The sequence below is a fragment of the Macrobrachium nipponense genome, chromosome 43 (assembly GCF_015104395.2).
Source record: "Macrobrachium nipponense isolate FS-2020 chromosome 43, ASM1510439v2, whole genome shotgun sequence".
NCBI lineage: Eukaryota > Metazoa > Arthropoda > Malacostraca > Decapoda > Palaemonidae > Macrobrachium > Macrobrachium nipponense.
This window is the reverse complement of record NC_061104.1, coordinates 48,897,410-48,916,993: the sequence shown is the minus strand read 5'-3', so window position 1 is coordinate 48,916,993 and position 19,584 is coordinate 48,897,410. Positions and strand designations below refer to the sequence as shown.

General features: G+C 39.8%; 1 protein-coding gene across 1 annotated transcript in view; it reads left to right on the top strand.

Annotated features, from left to right (window-relative positions):
* The window catches only part of LOC135213722 (aspartate aminotransferase, mitochondrial-like), a gene marked incomplete at its 5' end in the record, with an annotated part of 34,124 nt that overhangs the window by 13,035 nt on the left and 1,505 nt on the right, over positions 1-19,584 (top strand). Inside the window, 5 exon segments of the mRNA XM_064247832.1 lie at positions 11,311-11,448; positions 12,609-12,752; positions 14,125-14,236; positions 14,659-14,815; positions 15,069-15,228. Coding sequence (XP_064103902.1) covers positions 11,311-11,448; positions 12,609-12,752; positions 14,125-14,236; positions 14,659-14,815; positions 15,069-15,228 — 711 coding nt within the window.

Sequence of the window (19,584 nt, the reverse complement as noted above, 5' to 3'; positions counted from 1 at the left end):
CCTAATTTAAGATATTTTACAATGAATTGTGTTTTATAATTATGTTATCAACCATCCCCGCCATTATCCGTTGTGGTTTCCTTTACCACCACTCCTAGTTGGTTGATTCGCGTGCCTCCGCCACTGGCGGAGCCATAGCCTTTCTTCCAACATGGTTACCACACGTATTTTAGCAGGGCTCTGGTTTTATCTAACTTTATCGCTCCGGCACCAGCGGAGCATATGTTAGGCTGTAAGTGTTTACTCTGTACTCATGTACGTTTCCACTTACAGGCTACCAACTGTCAGGTCCTCGCTTGCAACGCGACGCTGCATGACCCCTGCGGACATGATGAGTGCAGGTCTCACGCCCCTTGTGCCACCCTGTTCAACGAGTCCATCGTTTGGCATCCCGAGGCCTGCACCATTTGCTACGACCTGGTCGGTCAGCTGGTTGATGGGGTAAGACCATTATAAGGTTGTTTATCAATTTACTAACACTTTTAGTTCGTAAGTTTGTTAACCCTGTCCGCAACTGGTAGCTAATTCAGCCTTTCTTTCAGGCTAGCGGTGTGAGGGAAGTCGCTCTCGCCACTCTGAAAGCGTGGGTGGGCGGCTTTGGGAAGAACGCCGCCAAGGGCCAGCCCTACATGTTGGATAAAAAGCTGGCCATCCAGATCTTCCCTGCGGGCAAGTCGACGGGCTACGTCGACCCCTTGTCCGCCGCCCCCGTAATAGCCGCCATCCAGCAAGATCTCCAGCAGTCGTTGGGGCTCGTAGCAGCCCAGGAGCCAGTTCCGGACGTCGCCGGCCTGGACCTGAATCTCGAGCCGATGGCGGTAGTGAGTGAGGATTTGTTGGTTGAGGTAGGTTTGTCGGGCGCCCAAGGTCTTTCCTTGGGCGCTCCTGGATCTTCTCCTGTCCCTTCTTCTTCCGCCTCTTTCCAAGGCTTTTCGGGATCCGAGATCCCTAGCCGCACTCCCGCTCTCTCTGTACCTCCTAAGGAGAAGGGAAAGAGAGAACCGAAGACTCTGTCTAAGTCGACTTCTAGGAAGTCGTCTTCGTCTTCTTCGGCGAGGAAGTCATCGACTTCTTACGCCGACGCGGTAAAGGCTAAGCCAAGCTCTTCCCAGTCGAAGAGCTCCAGAGGCAAGGCTTCGAAGGAGAAAGCTCGCGCTACCTCCGAGTCGTTGCCTTCTCCCGCCTCCGCTGTCCCCTCTCCGGCTATGCCGGCAGGGGTAGCAAGCACCAGCTCCTGCGTTCCTTCTCTTGTCTCACCAGGAATGATGGAGCAGGTAGGGGTGATGGTTGGGTCCCAAATCTCAGCTTGGGGAACCCGCTTTGAGCAGATGTTCGCACAATTGTCGAGCACTCTGTCTCAAACTGGACAGACCGTCCAAGAGCTCTCGAATAGAGTAAGAGAGACTGAGGATCGGATGACTGGGCTATCCCAGGCTCCTCCCCCAGTATCCCCTGCTTCTAGCACGGGGATCCTACAACTCCCGTCTTACGACTCTCTGCCATCTTTCTCTATGGAGAATCCATGGAGAGTAGCGGCCTACGCCCCCTTTAAGGACGGGATGATTTCCATCCCGGAGTTTGGCACTCGAAGGATTGAGGACTTCGAGTTCTATCCTCCGGGTCTGTCACAGCCTTTCATCGGGTATGCTAGGCTGACGCCAACGGCTCTGACAAGGGAGGACAAGATCGCGAAGGAGTCTGTCCTCTACAGTAGAGACCACGCCCAACGGGAATGGGTTCACTGCCTTGAGGACTGGGAGTGTACTAACACTAAACTCCAGGCCTATAAGAGCCCCTTCACTATTTTCGCCACGGAAGAGGAGGTTTCTCTTCCGTTCACTACGAAATTGGTGGAGAAGGCTCTTCAGGCAGTCCTCAAGGATGAGCCCGTTCCACAGTTGAGAGAGTCGGAGTCCACTTCTCCACTCTTTCCCGCCTTCGGAGAGTTATGGGAAAACCTGCCAGCCACTTTCACGCAGGGTAAACTCAAGCCGGACTGCGCTATGGACCAGTTCGGTGAGAAGTTGCCTAGGCTACCGGACTCCCTAATCCAGGCAGAGTTCGATGCGCGAACTAGGTTTGGCAGGTCCCTTAACTCTATCGTAATCACGGAAATGGCGGCGCTGTCTTATGCGAACGAACCGCTATTCAAGATCTTAGCGAAAGCACATTTTCACACGGTTCTTCTAGACGCTTTTGACTTCTTCCAAGCCAGGAAGAACTGTCGGAAGCATGTTCTTCAAGAGTGTACTATCAGGCACGAGCCTAATAGACTCTTGACTGCCAGCATGTGGGGAGCGGATCTCTTCCCAGAGTCAGCAGTGAACGAAGTTCATCACGAAGCTGCTAGACTCAACCAGAGCCTTAGAGCTAGGTGGGGCATTTCCTCTAAGAGGAAACAGGAATCCGTTCCCACTGCTGCAAGGAAACCTAAGAAGGCTGGTAGGAGGTTTTTTTATCCAGCCATATAAAAAAACTCCAGCCTCAGCAGCAGTTTGTGCAGGCGGTCCCAGTCACCCAACAAGGACAACCTGCTACATCTAAACAGACTCAGCCTTTCCTCCTGGTGCCCCAGCAATCCCAGCCTTCGACCTCCTATGCCATCTCGCCTGCCTTTAACCCTGCTTATGAGGCTCAAGGCTACTCTCAATCGAGGGGTAGGGCGAGAGGTTACTTTCGTCACCGTGGCGCAGGAAGGGGCGCAAGGAGTAAGCAGTTCAGAGGAGGGCGTGGTGGCCAACCCGCCCATCAGCAATGAGGCTCTCCAGGTAGGAGGGAGGCTGTTCCTCTTCCGCCACAGGTGGGGGTTCAGCAGTTGGGCACAGAGCATAGTGTCCAAAGGATTAGGCTGGAGCTGGATCCAAGATCCTCCTCCAATCAAATCATTCCATCAGGTACCGTCAAAGGAATTGATAGATTACGCGGAAGAACTCCTTCAGAAAGGAGCTATTGCGAGAGTCAAGCATCTAAAATTTCAAGGTCGCTTATTCAGCGTGCCAAAGAAAGGCTCAACAAAAAGAAGGGTAATCTTAGACTTGTCAAAGCTAAACTCTTTCATTCGCTGCGACAAGTTCAAGATGCTTACCCTCTCGCAAGTAAGGACCTTACTGCCGCGTGGAGCCGTCACATGCTCCATCGATCTTACAGACGCATACTATCATATCCCTATAGCCAGGCACTTCCGCCCATTCCTAGGATTCAGGCTAGGAAGTCAGACATTCTCATTCAAAGTGATGCCCTTCGGTCTGAATGTAGCCCCCAGGGTATTCACAAAGATAGCAGAAGTGGTTGTACAACAATTGAGAGCTCAGGGAATCATGGTAGCGGCATACCTCGACGATTGGTTAATCTGGGCACCAACAATCGAGGAATGTCTCAAAGCTACCAAAAAGGTAGTTCACTTTCTGGAACATCTGGGGTTCCAGATAAACAAAACGAAATCCAGACTTGTTCCGGAATCTCGTTTTCAGTGGCTGGGAATCCAATGGATTTGTCCTCCCACAATCTATCAATTCCAGTAGCCAAACGGAAAGAAATAGCAAAATCTGTCAGGCAATTTCTCAAGTGCAAACAAACGTCAAGAAGAAACCAGGAGAGAATCTAGGGTCTCTTCAGTTTGCTTCAGTAACAGATATCCTTCTGAAAGCAAGGTTGAAAGATATAATCGAATTTGGCGGTCAAAAGCAAACTCCAAATATCGAGACAAGTTGTCAGTGATCCCACAGATCCTCCGCAACCAACTACGGCCTTGGTCAAGAGTACAGAACCTAGCCAAGAAAGTACCCCTTCAATATCCCCTCCCAATGTTAACCATTCACACGGACGCATCCCTGTCCGGTTGGGGGGGATACTCTCAGTTCAAACAGGTTCAGGGGACTTGGTCAGTTCAATTTCGCCAGCTCCACATAAACGTGTTGGAAGCAATGGCAGTATTTCTTACTCTGAAGAGACTGCTTCCCCCGAAAAAGTCTCATCTAAGGCTAGTTTTGGACAGTGCAGTAGTAGTCCATTGCATCAACAGAGGAGGGTCCAAATCCAAGCATGTGAACCATGTCATGATAGCCATCTTTGCATTAGCAAGCAAACACAAATGGCATCTGTCTGCCACTCATCTGGCAGGAGTAAGAAATGTGATAGCGGACGCCCTGTCCCGGTCAGTCCCTCTGGAATCAGAGTGGTCCCTGGACGTCGGGTCATTCCAGTGGGTAAGCCGGAGAGTCCCAGGTCTCCAAGTGGACCTCTTCGCCTCACAAGCGAACCACAAGCTCCCTTGCTATGTGGCCCCCAACCTGGACCCTCTGGCTTATGCCACGGACGCCCTGTCGTTGGATTGGAATCAATGGAGGAGAATTTATGTTTTTCCTCCAGTGAATCTTCTCTTGAAAGTCCTAGACAAACTAAGGTCTTTCAAAGGGATAGTAGCTCTGATTGCACCGGACTGGCCCAAGAGCAACTGGTATCCACTTCTCTTGGAATTGGGTCTCCGACCTCAACGGATCCCCAATCCCAAACTATCACAATCAGTACAAATGAGGACTGTGTTCGCTTCCTCAGGAACTCTCCAGACCCTAACTTTATGGACTTCATGAAGTTTGCGGCTAATAAAGATGCTAACATTGATCCACAGAATATTCTCTTCCTGGAATCAGATAAGAGAGAGTCAACCATCAGACAATATGACTCAGCTGTTAAGAAATTAGCATCTTTCTTGAGAGAATCGAACACTACAACCATGACAGTTAATTTGGCTATATCCTTTTTCAGATCTTTATTTGAAAAAGGTTTAGCAGCTAGCACGATTACCACTCACAAGTCGGCTTTGAAGAAAATCTTTCAAGTAGGTTTTCAGATAGATTTAACTGAATCTTATTTTCACATCTATCCCTAAAGCCTGTGCTAGACTTAGACCTTCTCAGAGGCCTACTACAGTTTCATGGTTCTTGAATGATGTTCTCAAACTAGCTTCAGATACTGACAACTCATCTTGTACATTCATAATGCTCCTGAGGAAGACTCTATTCTTATTAAGCCTAGCCTCAGGAGCAAGAATTTCAGAACTGTCGGCTCTATCCAGAGATGCGGGTCATGTGGAATTCCTCCCATCAGGAGAAGTTCTACTTGCTCCGGATCGTAGCTTTTTAGCTAAAAATGAAGATCCTCTTGCAAGGTGGGCTCCTTGGAAGGTTATCCCACTTCCACAGGATCCTTCTCTCTGCCCAGTATCAACCCTTAGAGCCTTTCTATCTCGTACTTCTTCTAGATCCTCGGGTGCTCTCTTCATGAGAGAAAAAGGTGGTACTTTGTCAGTTAAAGGTATTAGACAACAAATCCTTTACTTCATTAAACAAGCCAACCCTGAGTCATTCCCAAAAGCACATGATATCAGGGGAGTAGCCACCTCTATTAACTATTTCCAACATATGAACTTTGAGGATCTTAGGAAGTATACTGGATGGAAATCCCCGACAGTCTTTAAACGGCATTATTTAAAGTCTTGGAATCTTTAAAGTTTTCAGCAGTAGCAGCGGGAAACATAGTTTCCCCTGATACTGCTTAGTAGTTGTAGTATTGATCCAGGTCTCCTTTCTACCTACTTCAACCAACATGCCTCAACCTATCACCAGGCTACTCATCATCATAGCCTTAGCCGTTGTGTGTTATAGTGGTCTGTCCCTTATTTTTTTGCTAGGGGCAGCCACATTTGTACTGATATGTACTCCAGTGGTCCTACCTTATTTTTATGCTAGGTTAGGCCACAATATGTTTGTATAAATTTTACATTTAGACTTGTGATAACTTCAGTCACAATGTGTTTGTATATATTTGAATTAATTGTATTATTTAATTAATGATGGATTTGAGTGTACCTACCCTTATTTTTATGCTAGGGTAGGACACATGTATGTATATAATTGCACTTTTATGTTCTAAATAAGTAAATTCAAACAATTTCTTTATTTTACATGCATATTATGTTATTGTTACTACCTTTTAAGTACTTTAAGTTTACTAACATTCTGTTATTGTTTACCATAGTTAGTTTAAGTACTTATTTTGTATGCTGTATTGATTTACTTATTATTATATCCATCATTTTAACATGTTTTTCATTTTTTCCTTTTCCATCTTGTCTGTTTCTCTGGTACTCTTTCATAGGCCGACACGAGCTGAGCCAGAAAGGGATTTTGACGAAGAAAAATCTATTTCTGGGTGATTGGCTCGTGTCGCCCTATGAAACCCATCCCTTTTATGGCTTGCTTTCCCCCCTTGCAGGACAAGATGTAATTTTGTTTTAATTAAGGATGACCGCTAGGGGCGCTGCTGTCCGTGGCGTCCTCTAGTAGTAGTAGTAGAGGCTGCATCGCCCGTTGGTATCGGCTCTCTCTTAGGGGGATTCTGATAGGAAGTTCTAATTGGTGTTTGTCTCGTGGTAGTGTTCCACACTCGCCCCTATTTCATACCGACACTTCTTTTTAAGAGTGAGCGAGTCAGTCTTACTGACATTTTTCTTAATTTGTTTTTTCTCTGGTAATTTTAGGATATTTTACCTAGAAAGATGATATTAAGGATTACTTTCATAGGGCGACACGAGCCAATCACCCAGAAATAGATTTTTCCTTCGTCAAAATCCCTTTAGTTAACATAACTCAATAAGCCTAAAACATTGGTCTGTACAAGAAAATGCAATATTTCTTCTATTATCGTAAAGTTTTGATAATTAATTTCAAACAATTTTGCGGGAGGAAGAAAGGAAAGAGGGAGAGAAATGGCATCTGTAGACATTCCCTGAGGCAAGAAGGAGACTTCAGGCTCAGCTACCAAGTCCAGTCCTGATTTAGTGCGATCACAGACTTCAAGTAGTCTACACGTTCCATTTCACCTCTGACATTCGCCTGCCTTTACGTATGTTTATGTATGTTTCGGCAAGAATTTCATCATGCCAATGAGGAAAAGACAAGGAAAACATCTCGCTAACATACAGACGAAGAAAAATCGCTCAAGTATTATTACAGAATATCATAATATATGCGTAGTTAGTGAAGAGAGAGGGGAGGGTTGCGAAGTAAGGGTTGCTTAGTAACGCCCCCGTCTTGCTTGACAGCACACGTAACACTGTGCCCAAGGCTACGATCTTTGAGCAAAGAGATCTTCATTTATGATAAATAACAAAGTTTTGGTTTTTTTTGTTTTTTAATACCCAAAATGGAATATGAAATTCATAATAATCATGATTTATTAAATTGTCTTTGTAAAAAAAGAGTACACCTTCGAGTTTCACCTCTGACATTCTCTTGCATTTACGTTTGTTTATCTTTGTTTCGGGCAAGAATTTCATCATGCCAAAGAGGAAAATACAAGGAAAACATCTCGCTAACATACAGAAGAAGAAAATTCGCTGTAATAAGCCGAGTTAGTGAAGGGGGAGAGAGAGAATTGCGTAGGAAGGAGTGCCCCATCTTGCCTCAAGCAGTGCCCCAGGCTGCGATATATGAGCAAAGGGATCATCATTTATGATTAAATTATGATAAATAAAATAGTTTTGGTTTATTAATACACAAAAAAGAAATATACATTCATAATAATCATTATTTATTAACATTGTCTTTATAGAAATAGGAAGGAAAACTTTGAACGCCCGTATCTCAAAACTATACTTATTGACCTTCAAAATCTATCTTCTCACTTAGTTTTAAAGCTATAACATTGGAATTTGGTATATAACTCAGAAAGACATTATAGAACAATCAAATAGAGCCTTTTTTCCAATTTTTTGTATCGTATTTTTTTTATAAATTTTTTTCTCCTGATTTATAGGGTTTATTTTTTTACCATATTGAAAAATTCATATCTAGCAAAAAAATGACTTTTAGAAAAAAAAACTTTCCATTCGATTGGAGGTCTACATCAGGTCTATATATGGTAGTAATCCCAGGTCTTAATATTAAATATCAAGGGAGAGATAGAATTTGAAAAATGGTTATTTTCGGGATAAATCGCCCTGGCATCACAAAACCGAAGGTCAGAGGCGAAAATCATATGCGGTTTGGAGATGTCCCAAGTCACCTTATTAAGTGGTATGAATATCAAAGTCCTGTCCTTAAAAAAGGGCATTAGCCGGCCGGCCCCCTTAATAAGCTCAGTGGTCTGGTAAAACTAAGGTATACTTAACTTGAGATCTGTTTGCAACTCACCTCAACAGAAAGTTGGAGGCCTACATGTTGGTAGTCCTGGATCCCCTGGGCCTAGCAGGGGACTCCCTTCAGCATCATTGGCACAATCTCGAAGTTTACGCCTTCCCTACATTTTGCTTGATCCATTAAGTCCTGAACAGGGTAATGAGCTCTCAAAATCTCAGGATGACCTTAGTGGCTCCCCTGTGGCCTCAAGCAGAGTGGTTCCCAGACCTCCTGTATCTACTTTCAGAAGTACCGAGAAATTCCCTCATGGTGCCACCTTCTTTGCAATCTCATGTGGAGAGGTTCCACCAATTGGTAGAGTCCCTGTCTCTTCATGGCTGAAGACTATCAAGTATCTCCTGCGAGCGAGAGGAATTTTCTAGTAAAAGTAAGCAGTGGGTTTACATGTCCGGCTGTCTTAGGAATTCTTTGTCAGTAGTCTATCAGGGCAACTGGGTAGTCTACTGTGATTGGTGTTGTCGGAGGAGTTTCTCTCCACTTGGAACCTCTGTTCAGCATATAGCAGACTTCTTCATCTTCCTCAGGGTTGAGAAAAGCCTCTCCGTTTTAGCTGTTAAAGGTTACAGGGCTGCATTAGGGAAAGTTTTACGCCTAAAACACATAGACATCACTTCATCCAGGATCTCTGTTGTTTAGGAGTGTTAAACAATCCTGTCCACCAAAAGAGCTCAAACCTCCAACTTGGGATCTGTCCCTTGTCTTCGGAAGTCTCTTGAGCTCCATTCAAGCCCTTACGTCAGTTGTCAGACAGAACTCCATGGCCTGAGTTGTTGATGTGAGTAACACACCTGGGGTTGGAGTTCTGTTGCTTTTGAATTAGTCCCAGACTTTGTGGCCAAAACTCAGAAACTCTTGGCGCATGATGACAGGTTTGCCTCATTCTCAATTTCCTCACTGAATGACGATGTGGACGGTGACCCGCAGGAACTATGGCGGTGTCCCGTCAGGGCTCTGGGCTGCCATCTGAAAAGGACTCATCACCTTAGACCGAGGTGTCAAAGATTTTGTGTTAGTACGGGCCATTTCAGGAAGGAAGTTTTCAAGAACACAATTTCCTTCTGGCTACGTGAGGTAATTACTCAGACTTATTCCTTGCTCCCTAGTTCTGTCACAAAGACTGTACACCCTAAGGTGCACGACATCAGAGGCTTAAGTTCCTCTCTGGCTTTTAAGAACATGTCTGTTCATAGAATTTTGAATGCTGGTTCTTGGCTAAGTCAAACCATGTTCACTTCCTTTTATCTGAAGGATATTGCCCACAGGTCCTTGGACATGTTTTCCCTGGGTCCTGTGGTGGCTGCCCAACAAGTTGTGTAACTCATCTAGCCCCTGACAGGGCAATTTATATCTTATCCAAGTTGTTTGTGTGGAAGACAGAATGAGTGCGTTAACAGTACTTTTTCTTTCTCTTTGTTCCTTTCTTCCTTCGGGCAGGTCGAAGAATAGACATATCATATGCTGGAACTGGTCTAATACAGGTGTCTGGTAGTCTTACTGGTGATAGTTATTTACTGTATAGTAGTTATTTACTGTGTTCCTATACAATAGGCAATATACTTCTTGGTAGCATATGCTCCTCCCTTTAGCAAGGGAGTGGGATTGGTGACAAATCATTGTGGCTTGAAAGGTTTGTTACTGGAATAGACAAAGTTCTCTTTATCTTCCACAAGTGCAGTAAATCTGGCCATACCACAGTTTACTGAACCCAGCAGATGAGTTTTTGGGTATTTGTCTACCTATTCTCTCACAGGCTATGACCCCCTCATTTAGAACTTGTCCTAAGAAGAATGGTCAGGTGGGCTGAACCCTCAGTCAGTTTAGGGTAACTTCTACCTCCCTCCAAGTAAGTCTCCCTATTTTATTTAAGACTGGAAAGTTTGTTCCAGTATGAACAAATGGCAAATAGTAAAAGTCTATCCTATTTTAAGACTGAAGGTTTGTTCCAGTATGAACAAATGGCAATTTTTTAATCAGTTTGCATTTTTATAGCTTACAAAACCTGAGGTCTTAATATTATACTGCCCTCCTCTGGCCATCCCTCTCGTGTACTGGGTTGGAAGAAAAACTTATGCGTCATGAGATCCCAAGCATTGGTCGGTGACCAGCTTCCACCTCATATACATATGGGTAACCCAGATGCCACAGATTCCTTGCTTTACAAATTTTGTTTTTAACTGGTTTCCAGCTGGCATTAGAAGATTATCCTATTGTTAAGACCTCAAGTTTGTATGCTGCAAATTTATTAACAATTTGTCATATTTTCCTTTTAGCTAGTAAAAAAGATATTCTTGTAGTATGAGAGAAATTGGAATGAAGACAGATTTGCATGACAGTTAGTATGGATTTTTATTAGATTTTTTAGGGTATAGAGAGAATATTTTTACATAGATGTGTCATGTGATAGGTCATAGGTTTTCTTTGGAGCTTGTCTTCATTATGTATTTAGATACTGATGTATCATTCATATATAGTATGAACATATGCAAATATATTGTACTATTTAGATTAGATGTGTTAGAAGCAAACCATGAGATATTTTTTTTTATAATTATGTACTACTACATATGTTGAGAAACTATTTTGTTCAAGATTTTATATTACTAATGTCTTGAGAAAGTAATATGAATATTTAATTTAAAATTTTAGAGTGAAGTACCCAATTTAGAATGCTACATTATTTTTTAGTACATATTACTGTGATATTTCTGTCATAAATGTTTTCGACCTCTTTACCATTTGTATCATTTTATAAATGTGGATTCTGTAAAACACGTTGGAATGCTGTAACTGTGGTTTTGTCTTGTATTACACTAAATATTTATAGTTTGTGTGGTATTACAGTTAAGTTTATCAGAATTTTTTTTATATTTAGTGTTCATTAAAAATAAAGATATACATAACAGTAATACTGATACTCTATCATGGTACATAAAAGTAATACTGATACTCCATTTTGGTAATGGTAACATCTTAAAAAATATGCTATGCTATATTTAGTGTCTTTATACCATATTCAGTGTTCGGTATGTGTGTTGAAGAGTACTGTGTCTTTTTAATATGAAAATTTTTGCTTCAAGGGAGGGTTTTGGTAATTTTTCTCCTTCTTTAACAGGTTGTTTGGCTGCCCAAGCCGACATGGGGTAACCACGTGCCGATTTTCAAGCACGTCAACATGGATGTACAGCAGTACCGATACTATGATCCTAAAACTTGTGGCTTTGACTTTGCTGGTGCATTAGAAGATATTTCAGTATGTATTATACCCAGTTTTAATCTTTTCCTCACAAAGTAAGATTTATATGGAGTTGTAAGATTCTTGATTTTTGCCTTATTGACCATTCATAACTGAAGATAATTCAAGATTGTCCTGTAATGCATATGGATTGTTTCAAAGATAAAAGATAAAGTGAGTTTTATAATATATTGAGTCATTGTTATGCATGAGAAGATATAATCATTGATACAACTTTCATTAACCATGGGAAGATTGACTAAATAAATTTTCATTACTTCTATTAAAATGCTAAAATGACCTTGTGTTGTAGTGTACCCTGTAACTTCATACAAATGGGGATGGAGTTTCAAGTAAATCTGTACTTTTGGATAATATTAAGAGGTCTTCAAAAATCTAATTATGGCTTATGTGCCTGAAAAAAAAATGGTGTTAGTTGTAGTAACAGAGTAAATAAATTTGTTACAGTTGTAGTAATAGAATAAATAAAATACTTTGGGTTTTTTTTTATTCCAGAGCAGTCAGTAACACTCACTCATTCACTTAGGGATGTGGAATCATGGTAAATAACAATCATGTATATGTGGTACTTGCTACTGTGAATCAGCTGTTTTACCCTGAGGTTTTTCTGTGCGAGTTTTGAGATTAATATACTAATGGGGTAAAAAAATATTTTTTATAAAAGCATAGATGCTGAACCTAAAAATATTCTAAGACATTTATAGCCCTATTTCAGATTTATGATTTATCCTCATTTAGTACATCTTATTTGTCAACTGAATTTTTTTTTTTTTTTTTTTTTTTTTTTGATAATTAAATGACTGTGCAGGACATTGGACAATTATTTTGGAGCTTATCTTTTTGTTCTTATTTGTTATGAATAATCCTGTGATGGTATGGTATAGTCTGCCATAAATGAGTTGAAAAGTATGAAGAAATAACATCCTCTGGGTACCTAATTTTTCTGTAATAAGTTATTTATCAATAATACAAGATTTCCTTCTGTATTAAATAGTTTCCTCCCTCTGCACCAGGGACTGTTAGTGAACCCTGAGATTTTACCTTTCCAGTAGATATTTGGTGTAATTCGGTAATGTTCAGAGAAATTGCAGTATATGTTTGAAAAGTAAATAAACTTACAATTTGTTGAATACTCCAGTGTTACAATTCTCTTGCAGAAAATTCCTGAGGGAAGCTTGATTATGCTTCATGCTTGTGCTCATAACCCAACTGGTGTTGACCCCAAGCCAGAGCAGTGGGATGAGATGAGTCAGCTTATCAAGAGGAAGAACCTTTTCCCGTTCTTTGACATGGCATATCAGGTAAGATACATTTAAATTGTAACCCTGTGACTTACTGAACTAGTTTTTTTAACTGCATGATAGTATGTCATTAGAATTTTCTGTTAAGATGCCATAAAAGCTCTCTATTAATATTTTGTTCTTTTTGAGCGGTGGAATGGGAGAGGGAAAAATAGGTATGTTTAATGAAAAGCTTTAGAAGGATTGCTGTTGCCATTGCGGGTATTTTTTCCAAAGGAAACAACTTGGTTCATATGCAGCACATTATTGAGTGCTCACTGCACATGTAGGATGAGAAAACATCCTATATAATGTTTTTAGTAAAAGGTTTTTGAATATAAAATAAGGGGTTCATAAAAATGCTTGTGATTACAAAAAGAATTCATTTAGTTAATTCTTTAAATTGACAGCCAAACATTCTTGAAGTTCAGGAGGGCTGTGCCTAGTTAGCCTATGCTTGAGTGGTATGGATTACTAGGATAGTTTTGAAGATCTTTACACTAGTATGTACAGGCAGTCCCCGGGTTACGATAGGTTCAGCTTACGACGTTCCAAGGTTAAGGCGCTTTTTAATTATATTCACCAGAAATGATTTCCAGGGTTACGACGCCTACAACACTCATCTAGGAGAAGAAATATCACACCAAAAATGCAAAATAATCAATATTTCAAATTTTTTTTTTATGAAAAATGCAATAAGAATGCAGTTTACGTAGTTTTCAATGTACCCAAAGCATTAAAAGTAAGGTTTTATTAGTATTTTTGAAAATGTTCCGGCTTACAACGATCTTTGGGTTACAACACGTCTCGAGAACGGAACCCCCGTCGTAACCTTGGGACAGCCTGTACATTGTATGAAATACGTATAAAAAATTGTTGCAAAACACTGGAGAAATTTTATATGGTACTCTCTGACACTGCCCTAGGATAGCATACATTTCAGTTAATAAAATGATTGACTTAGTCTTTGGAACCTGAGCATATTGATAAGTGAGGAGTAGATTCACACTTAATTTTCAATATGTCATTGGAACTTGTGTCTTTTCAATATGTCATTGGAACTTGTGTCTTGTTTTCAATTGCCTTATGTTACATGCATCTTTTGTTTCTAGAATCTCATAATGTCATCATGCTGACAGTGTGTGTTTATTTAGGAGACTCAAAAATTTAAATGAAAACAAACAAGTGATTAGACTTCAGGTGTTTGGTATTTGTTCAATTAGTGTTGACTTGGTGTTCATTTGGTGATTGAAACCTTCAGATTTGCCCCAATTAGTTTTAACTACTTATAACAACTTAGAATTCTTGGTCACCAAGCACAACAAATATTTACTTATTAGATTTTGAGGGGTTAAACATTTTCATACCCTTTAAAAGCCATTTTTAATTTCAGGGCTTTGCTTCCGGAGAAGTGGCAAGAGATGCATATGCAGTTAGAAAATTCCTGGCAGATGGACACAAGATATGTCTTTCACAATCATTTTCTAAAAACATGGGATTGTATGGTGTGTTCTAACTTAAATTATGCTTTAATAACTTGATATCCCTTAAGGGTAACACCAGTGTCTTGCATGGCCCAATGTAGTTTCTCAAAACTAGATTACCTAGGGCATAGTCCCACATATTCTCTAGATTTTTCTCTTCGCATTGTCATTATTTTGCTGTTTGTCGACAAACCCTCACATGGCCTTATCTTTCTTATTCATTAGGGAAGAGGTAATCATAGCTAATTATGGATAATCTTTGAAAATGGAACAGAAATTTAGTTATCAGTCTTTCAATAAACTAGTATACTAAATGTACTCCAGAAAGTCTCCTAGAACATAGGTATGATATCTATCTGTACTGAATATGTCACTTATTAAATTTTGAGTGAATAGGGTTTATCAAGTATTGAATTCTATCTGATCTTTTCTTCATTCAACAGGTGAAAGAGCTGGTGTTTTCTCTATCATCTGTAATGACAAAGATGAAGCTGCTCGTGTTATGTCCCAGGTGAAGATCATTATTCGTCCAATGTATTCTAACCCCCCTCTTCACGGATCCCGTATTGTTGCAACTATTCTTAGTAATCCTGAATTACAGTAAGTAATCACTTTGTTTTTATACAGTTTTGCTCCAGTGACTTATAATTTTTTATTTTTTGTGGTGGTTGTCTTGTGTTAGTATAATTGTAAATCAGTTCTTTTGTTCTTTTGAAAATTAAGTGTCTTATACAGCAGTAAACTGATTTTTATTGCATTGGTAAATCATTGATTTCTGCATTGTATTAGGAATTATATATTTAAGAACAAAAATTCAAATGGAGGCTAACATTCTGAAAACTTTTAATTCCAGTGCTATTTGGTTGGAAGACGTAAAGGGAATGGCAGATCGTATTATTTCCATGAGACAGAAACTCAAGGACAATCTAGCAAAGGAAGGATCCATCAGGAACTGGAGCCACATCACAGAACAAATTGGCATGTTCTGTTTCACTGGAATGACACCTGACCAGGTAAGGTGTTTTAAATATTGGTAGCTAAATAAAGTTGTTGCCATATGTTCTATACAATTTTATTTTGAATACTTTTGGGGAAAGTTTCAAACAATTTCCATTTACTTTGATATGAAATGAGTTTTCTTTATCCTCTTTTGTACTTAATGACTGAATTCCCATTTGATGTAGGTCTATTTGATTTGTGGACCTTTCTAATAGTTTTCATCATCCTGTTATTTTCATTTTTAATAGTTTATTGAACTGGCTAAATGGTATTTACCTTTCTCATTCACATTTACAAACCATCTGTCTTTAGGATCTCACTACACCATTCATCAGCTTTCACCTTCACAGTATGATCTTCCCACTAAACTGTAATCCTGAATCTTATCATATAGATTTACACTTCTTCAACTGCTGACTCAAGTACACCTTATACACACAAATAATATTGTGCAAGATTCTCATGGTCCTCCACATTAAAGCTCCGTTTCTTGAGTTGTTACTGTCCTGTCTGTACCTGCTGCACAGTTTAGTATGACTAGACAGCAAGGTAACAAATTATATACCTCTTCTTAGACCTTACCATCCACTGGAACAGATGCTGTGCCTCCCTCTCTTATTCATTTGGACTACATCTTAAGTATATTGGACAATGATGATGTATAGATGGGACATTGAAATATTAATATTTATTAATAATAATTGTCAATAATAATATAATAGTAATAATAATATATTTTTAATAAGTTCACCGAGTCATATTTGTAGACTTTCATACGGCTCGCCAAAAGATTTGTTATAAAATGACAGGTGAAAATTGGAGCAAGATCAAGTTAAAGAACTTGGACATCTACATAAGAAGAGATAACTATGGGGAAGAGAAAAAAAAAAATAGTAGTGCCCGTAGAGCTAAAGGGTAGTACACTAAAACAACCCTCAAGTTACATCAACAGTGATTGGCATATTGTAACTTCCCTTAGTGGTAGTGTTAATATGCACTTTAGAGTAAATGAAAAAAAATGAAAGTAGAAAAATAGTAGTGATGACTATAAACAATGAAGAAATACAATTATATTGTGCTAAAACCAGCAACTGCATCATATATGTTAATTTGTTAGCTATTTATCTAATTTTACATATATGAGTTAAATTTGTTAAAACTCCTTTTGATAATAATGTGTTCTGTTCAAATAGATGTATTTTTGAAATTGTGGGTGTAGACCAAATTCATCTGATGGAAGATAAAAAAAAATTACTTGGAAAGAAAATTAATCTTTCTTGGTTACCTTTAAGATATATTTATAACAGCATGAACAATAAATAATACGTAATCTGTTCACAGGTGAACAAAATATAAGCAAGTAACTTTCTAGGTGTAAGAAGATGGGTCCCAATATTGTATGGGGTACTTGGTAATTAGATTCATATGCTGTCTTTACCAGGATGTTGGCAAATCGATGTTTTTTGATGATTTTAATTGCACAGAATTGTAGTTTGTTAACAGTATGTAAAATCAATTTTGCTTTTTTCAACAAATAACTTCAGTGCAGTGTATTTTATATGATTAATAAGATTACATACTATACATATGTAAGGGTCACATTTAAAAATATATATTCCATATATAAATAAGCTAATGACCCAAGGGGTCGCTGTTGAGATAGCAAGGAGTGTGATAAAGATTGATAAACAGAATGCAAGCTAGGCCTTGGTGTGTTGAATCAGCGAAGCCCTGGTTTGCATTTGCCTGTGATAATCAAATCCATTGTTGTGTCAAACAGGTCACAGTGCTTTCGGCCTGAGAACCTATTGACCTATAACCCACAGACGTCTACGTACTTCCTCTCACATATTCGTCTGTCTGTAGTTAGTATGGAGCTAAGCTTTGCTCTCCTATAATTTTGTAAATGCATTGTAACTCTGAACTCTATTTCCCCTCCTAGAATCAGGATGGGAAGTATACTTCCCATCCTCGTCGGAGATTGCGATGATAATTTCTAAGTCAGTATCTTCTTTGGGTATAAAGGCGGAGATGTTTCACTCGTGATGATAACTGTAACAATATATTTGCGAAACTACATCTCTTGAGTAGAAGCAAGAAGGTGGTTAAGAGAACCTGATTCTAGGAGGGGAAATAGAGTTCCGGGTTACAATGCATTTACAAAATTATAGGAGAGCAAAGCTTAGCTCAGCATACTAACATACAGACAGACGAATATGTGAGAGGAAGTCACGTAGTCGTCTGTAGGTGAAAGTACTGTGACCTGTTTGACACAACAATGGATTTGATTATCACAGGCAAATGCAAACCAGGGCGTCGCTGATTCAACATGCCAAGGCCTAGCTTGCATTCTGTTTATCAATCTTTATCACACTCCTTGCTATCTCAACAGTGACCCCTTGGGTCATTTGCTTATTTATATATGGAATATATATTTTTAAATGTAACCCTTACACATACAGTATACTGCATATGCATAAGGAACTATTTGATTGATACAGAAACAATTAAACTACTGTGGGTGTCAGAACCTATTCCCAGTGTAAATGAGAAAACTGCCTGTAACAAAACTAACATTGAAGTAGCAGGAGGAAAACCAGTAGGGAATACCAAATTGAATTATTGTAGAACAGATGGGAATAAAGATAGTGCACAAGATACACAAAGAAGAGAACTCAACTCACAGTAACTATAAATGGAAAAGCTGTCAAATACAGACCATTGAGTTGTCATTCAATTTTTATGTCGACTCCCAGGTGTAGGTCTTCATCAATTCCATCTTTTCACATGGTTTAATGGTCTGTTCCCTGCTATTTCTATAACTTTTTGACCAATTTTACCACATTCTCATCACATTCCTGACCATCTCGGTATCTTTTGAGTCTACCAATTGATTTCTCGTTCATAGTGGAATAGTCCCACTGTACTCTGGCTATGAACTTTCTATGATCACACTTCTTCAAAATTCCTTCCTTTTCTCTATCCACATTTCGGCTAATCAGAATACATGCTGTACTGTAGTACTGGGTTTTTGTATCAATCATAAATCTTTGCTTCTTCTAATGGCTCAACTCCTGCTTCCCAGTCAGGTGTCCCCCCAAGGGAACTGAAATGCTGCACTTTCAAGATCTGTTCATCTATCACAATATATTTCTCTACTTCCCATTTTGCTCATGTAATACATTTCAGATATTGTAACTCTTCCATTCCATGTATATTTTGAAATCTTAAGCATTTGTTTTAACCCCATCTGTTACATTTGGTTCACTCCCACACCATTTTGACTATGGCCACCTCCAGGAAGCACAGGAGTTTCTGTAATCAGGTTACATGACAAGGGCTGGAAACTCTAAGAGCAATTTTTTATGAGTTCTGTGCATCTGGGGAGAAGCTATCTTGAAGGTCAATCCAGCTACTAAAGTGAGACCTCTCCTTGGTTATCTGTAGTTTCACCAGCTGTTTTGAAAGTTGCTCAATCTGTATTTGCACTGATAAAATATTGTCAGTCTTCTTTCCCACCGTTATCCCTACACTAAGGGGTTGGTTGGCTGATTTGCCTTTCCTTACATCAGGCATGGTTTATTATTTTGGCAAAGGGGTTTTTACGACAGCATGCCCTTGCTGTCATCAACCACAGTTATCGCGGTGGGCCTCGCCTTTGACTAAAAAGTCTACCTGCTAGGCGGCAGTTTCCAGTTATTGGCAGTGGGCCTGGCCGTTTACTAAAAAAAAGTAAGACTGCAAGGCAGCAGCTGCCCTTTTAGACGCCTTTTATGACATGCAGGACCTATGGTGGTAGTATTCTTACACTCCAGGGTTTACTTATAAAGTATTGTCAGTCTTGCACATGAATGAGGGCTACATGCCCTACCAGAAAATTTGCTCAAAGTACTGGAAGTTGGTCTCCTGTGGATTTTTCTCTGACGCTTGTTCTGGTTGCCAAACTCAGCCTGCCAGTAGTCTAGACTGTACTGATCTTTTTCCGTGCCCACCTTCAATCTTGTTCCTGCAGTGTTGCATATAGTCTGGGCAAAACAGTGAAGATGAGGGTTAATGGTATGCATGAGAGAACAGCAGCTTCAGTTATTCTGCTCATGTCAAAAATGTGTGTCTGGGGACATTTGGACCATGAATAAGGGCTCTTGTATGATTGATGGATGGATATTCTGCAGTGAAAACAGAGTATGAGGTTAATTGATTTTGTTAATTAAAAGATGATGGTAGAAAATCCTACCATGTAAGGAAAGTGGAACCATTAGTATAACTGCTGTAGTAACTTTCTCACTCTTAAACATAAATGACTATAAAGTGTAATTGTATTCACATTTACATTTCAACTGTAATCCAAGGAGAGAAGAGGATTTAGAAGG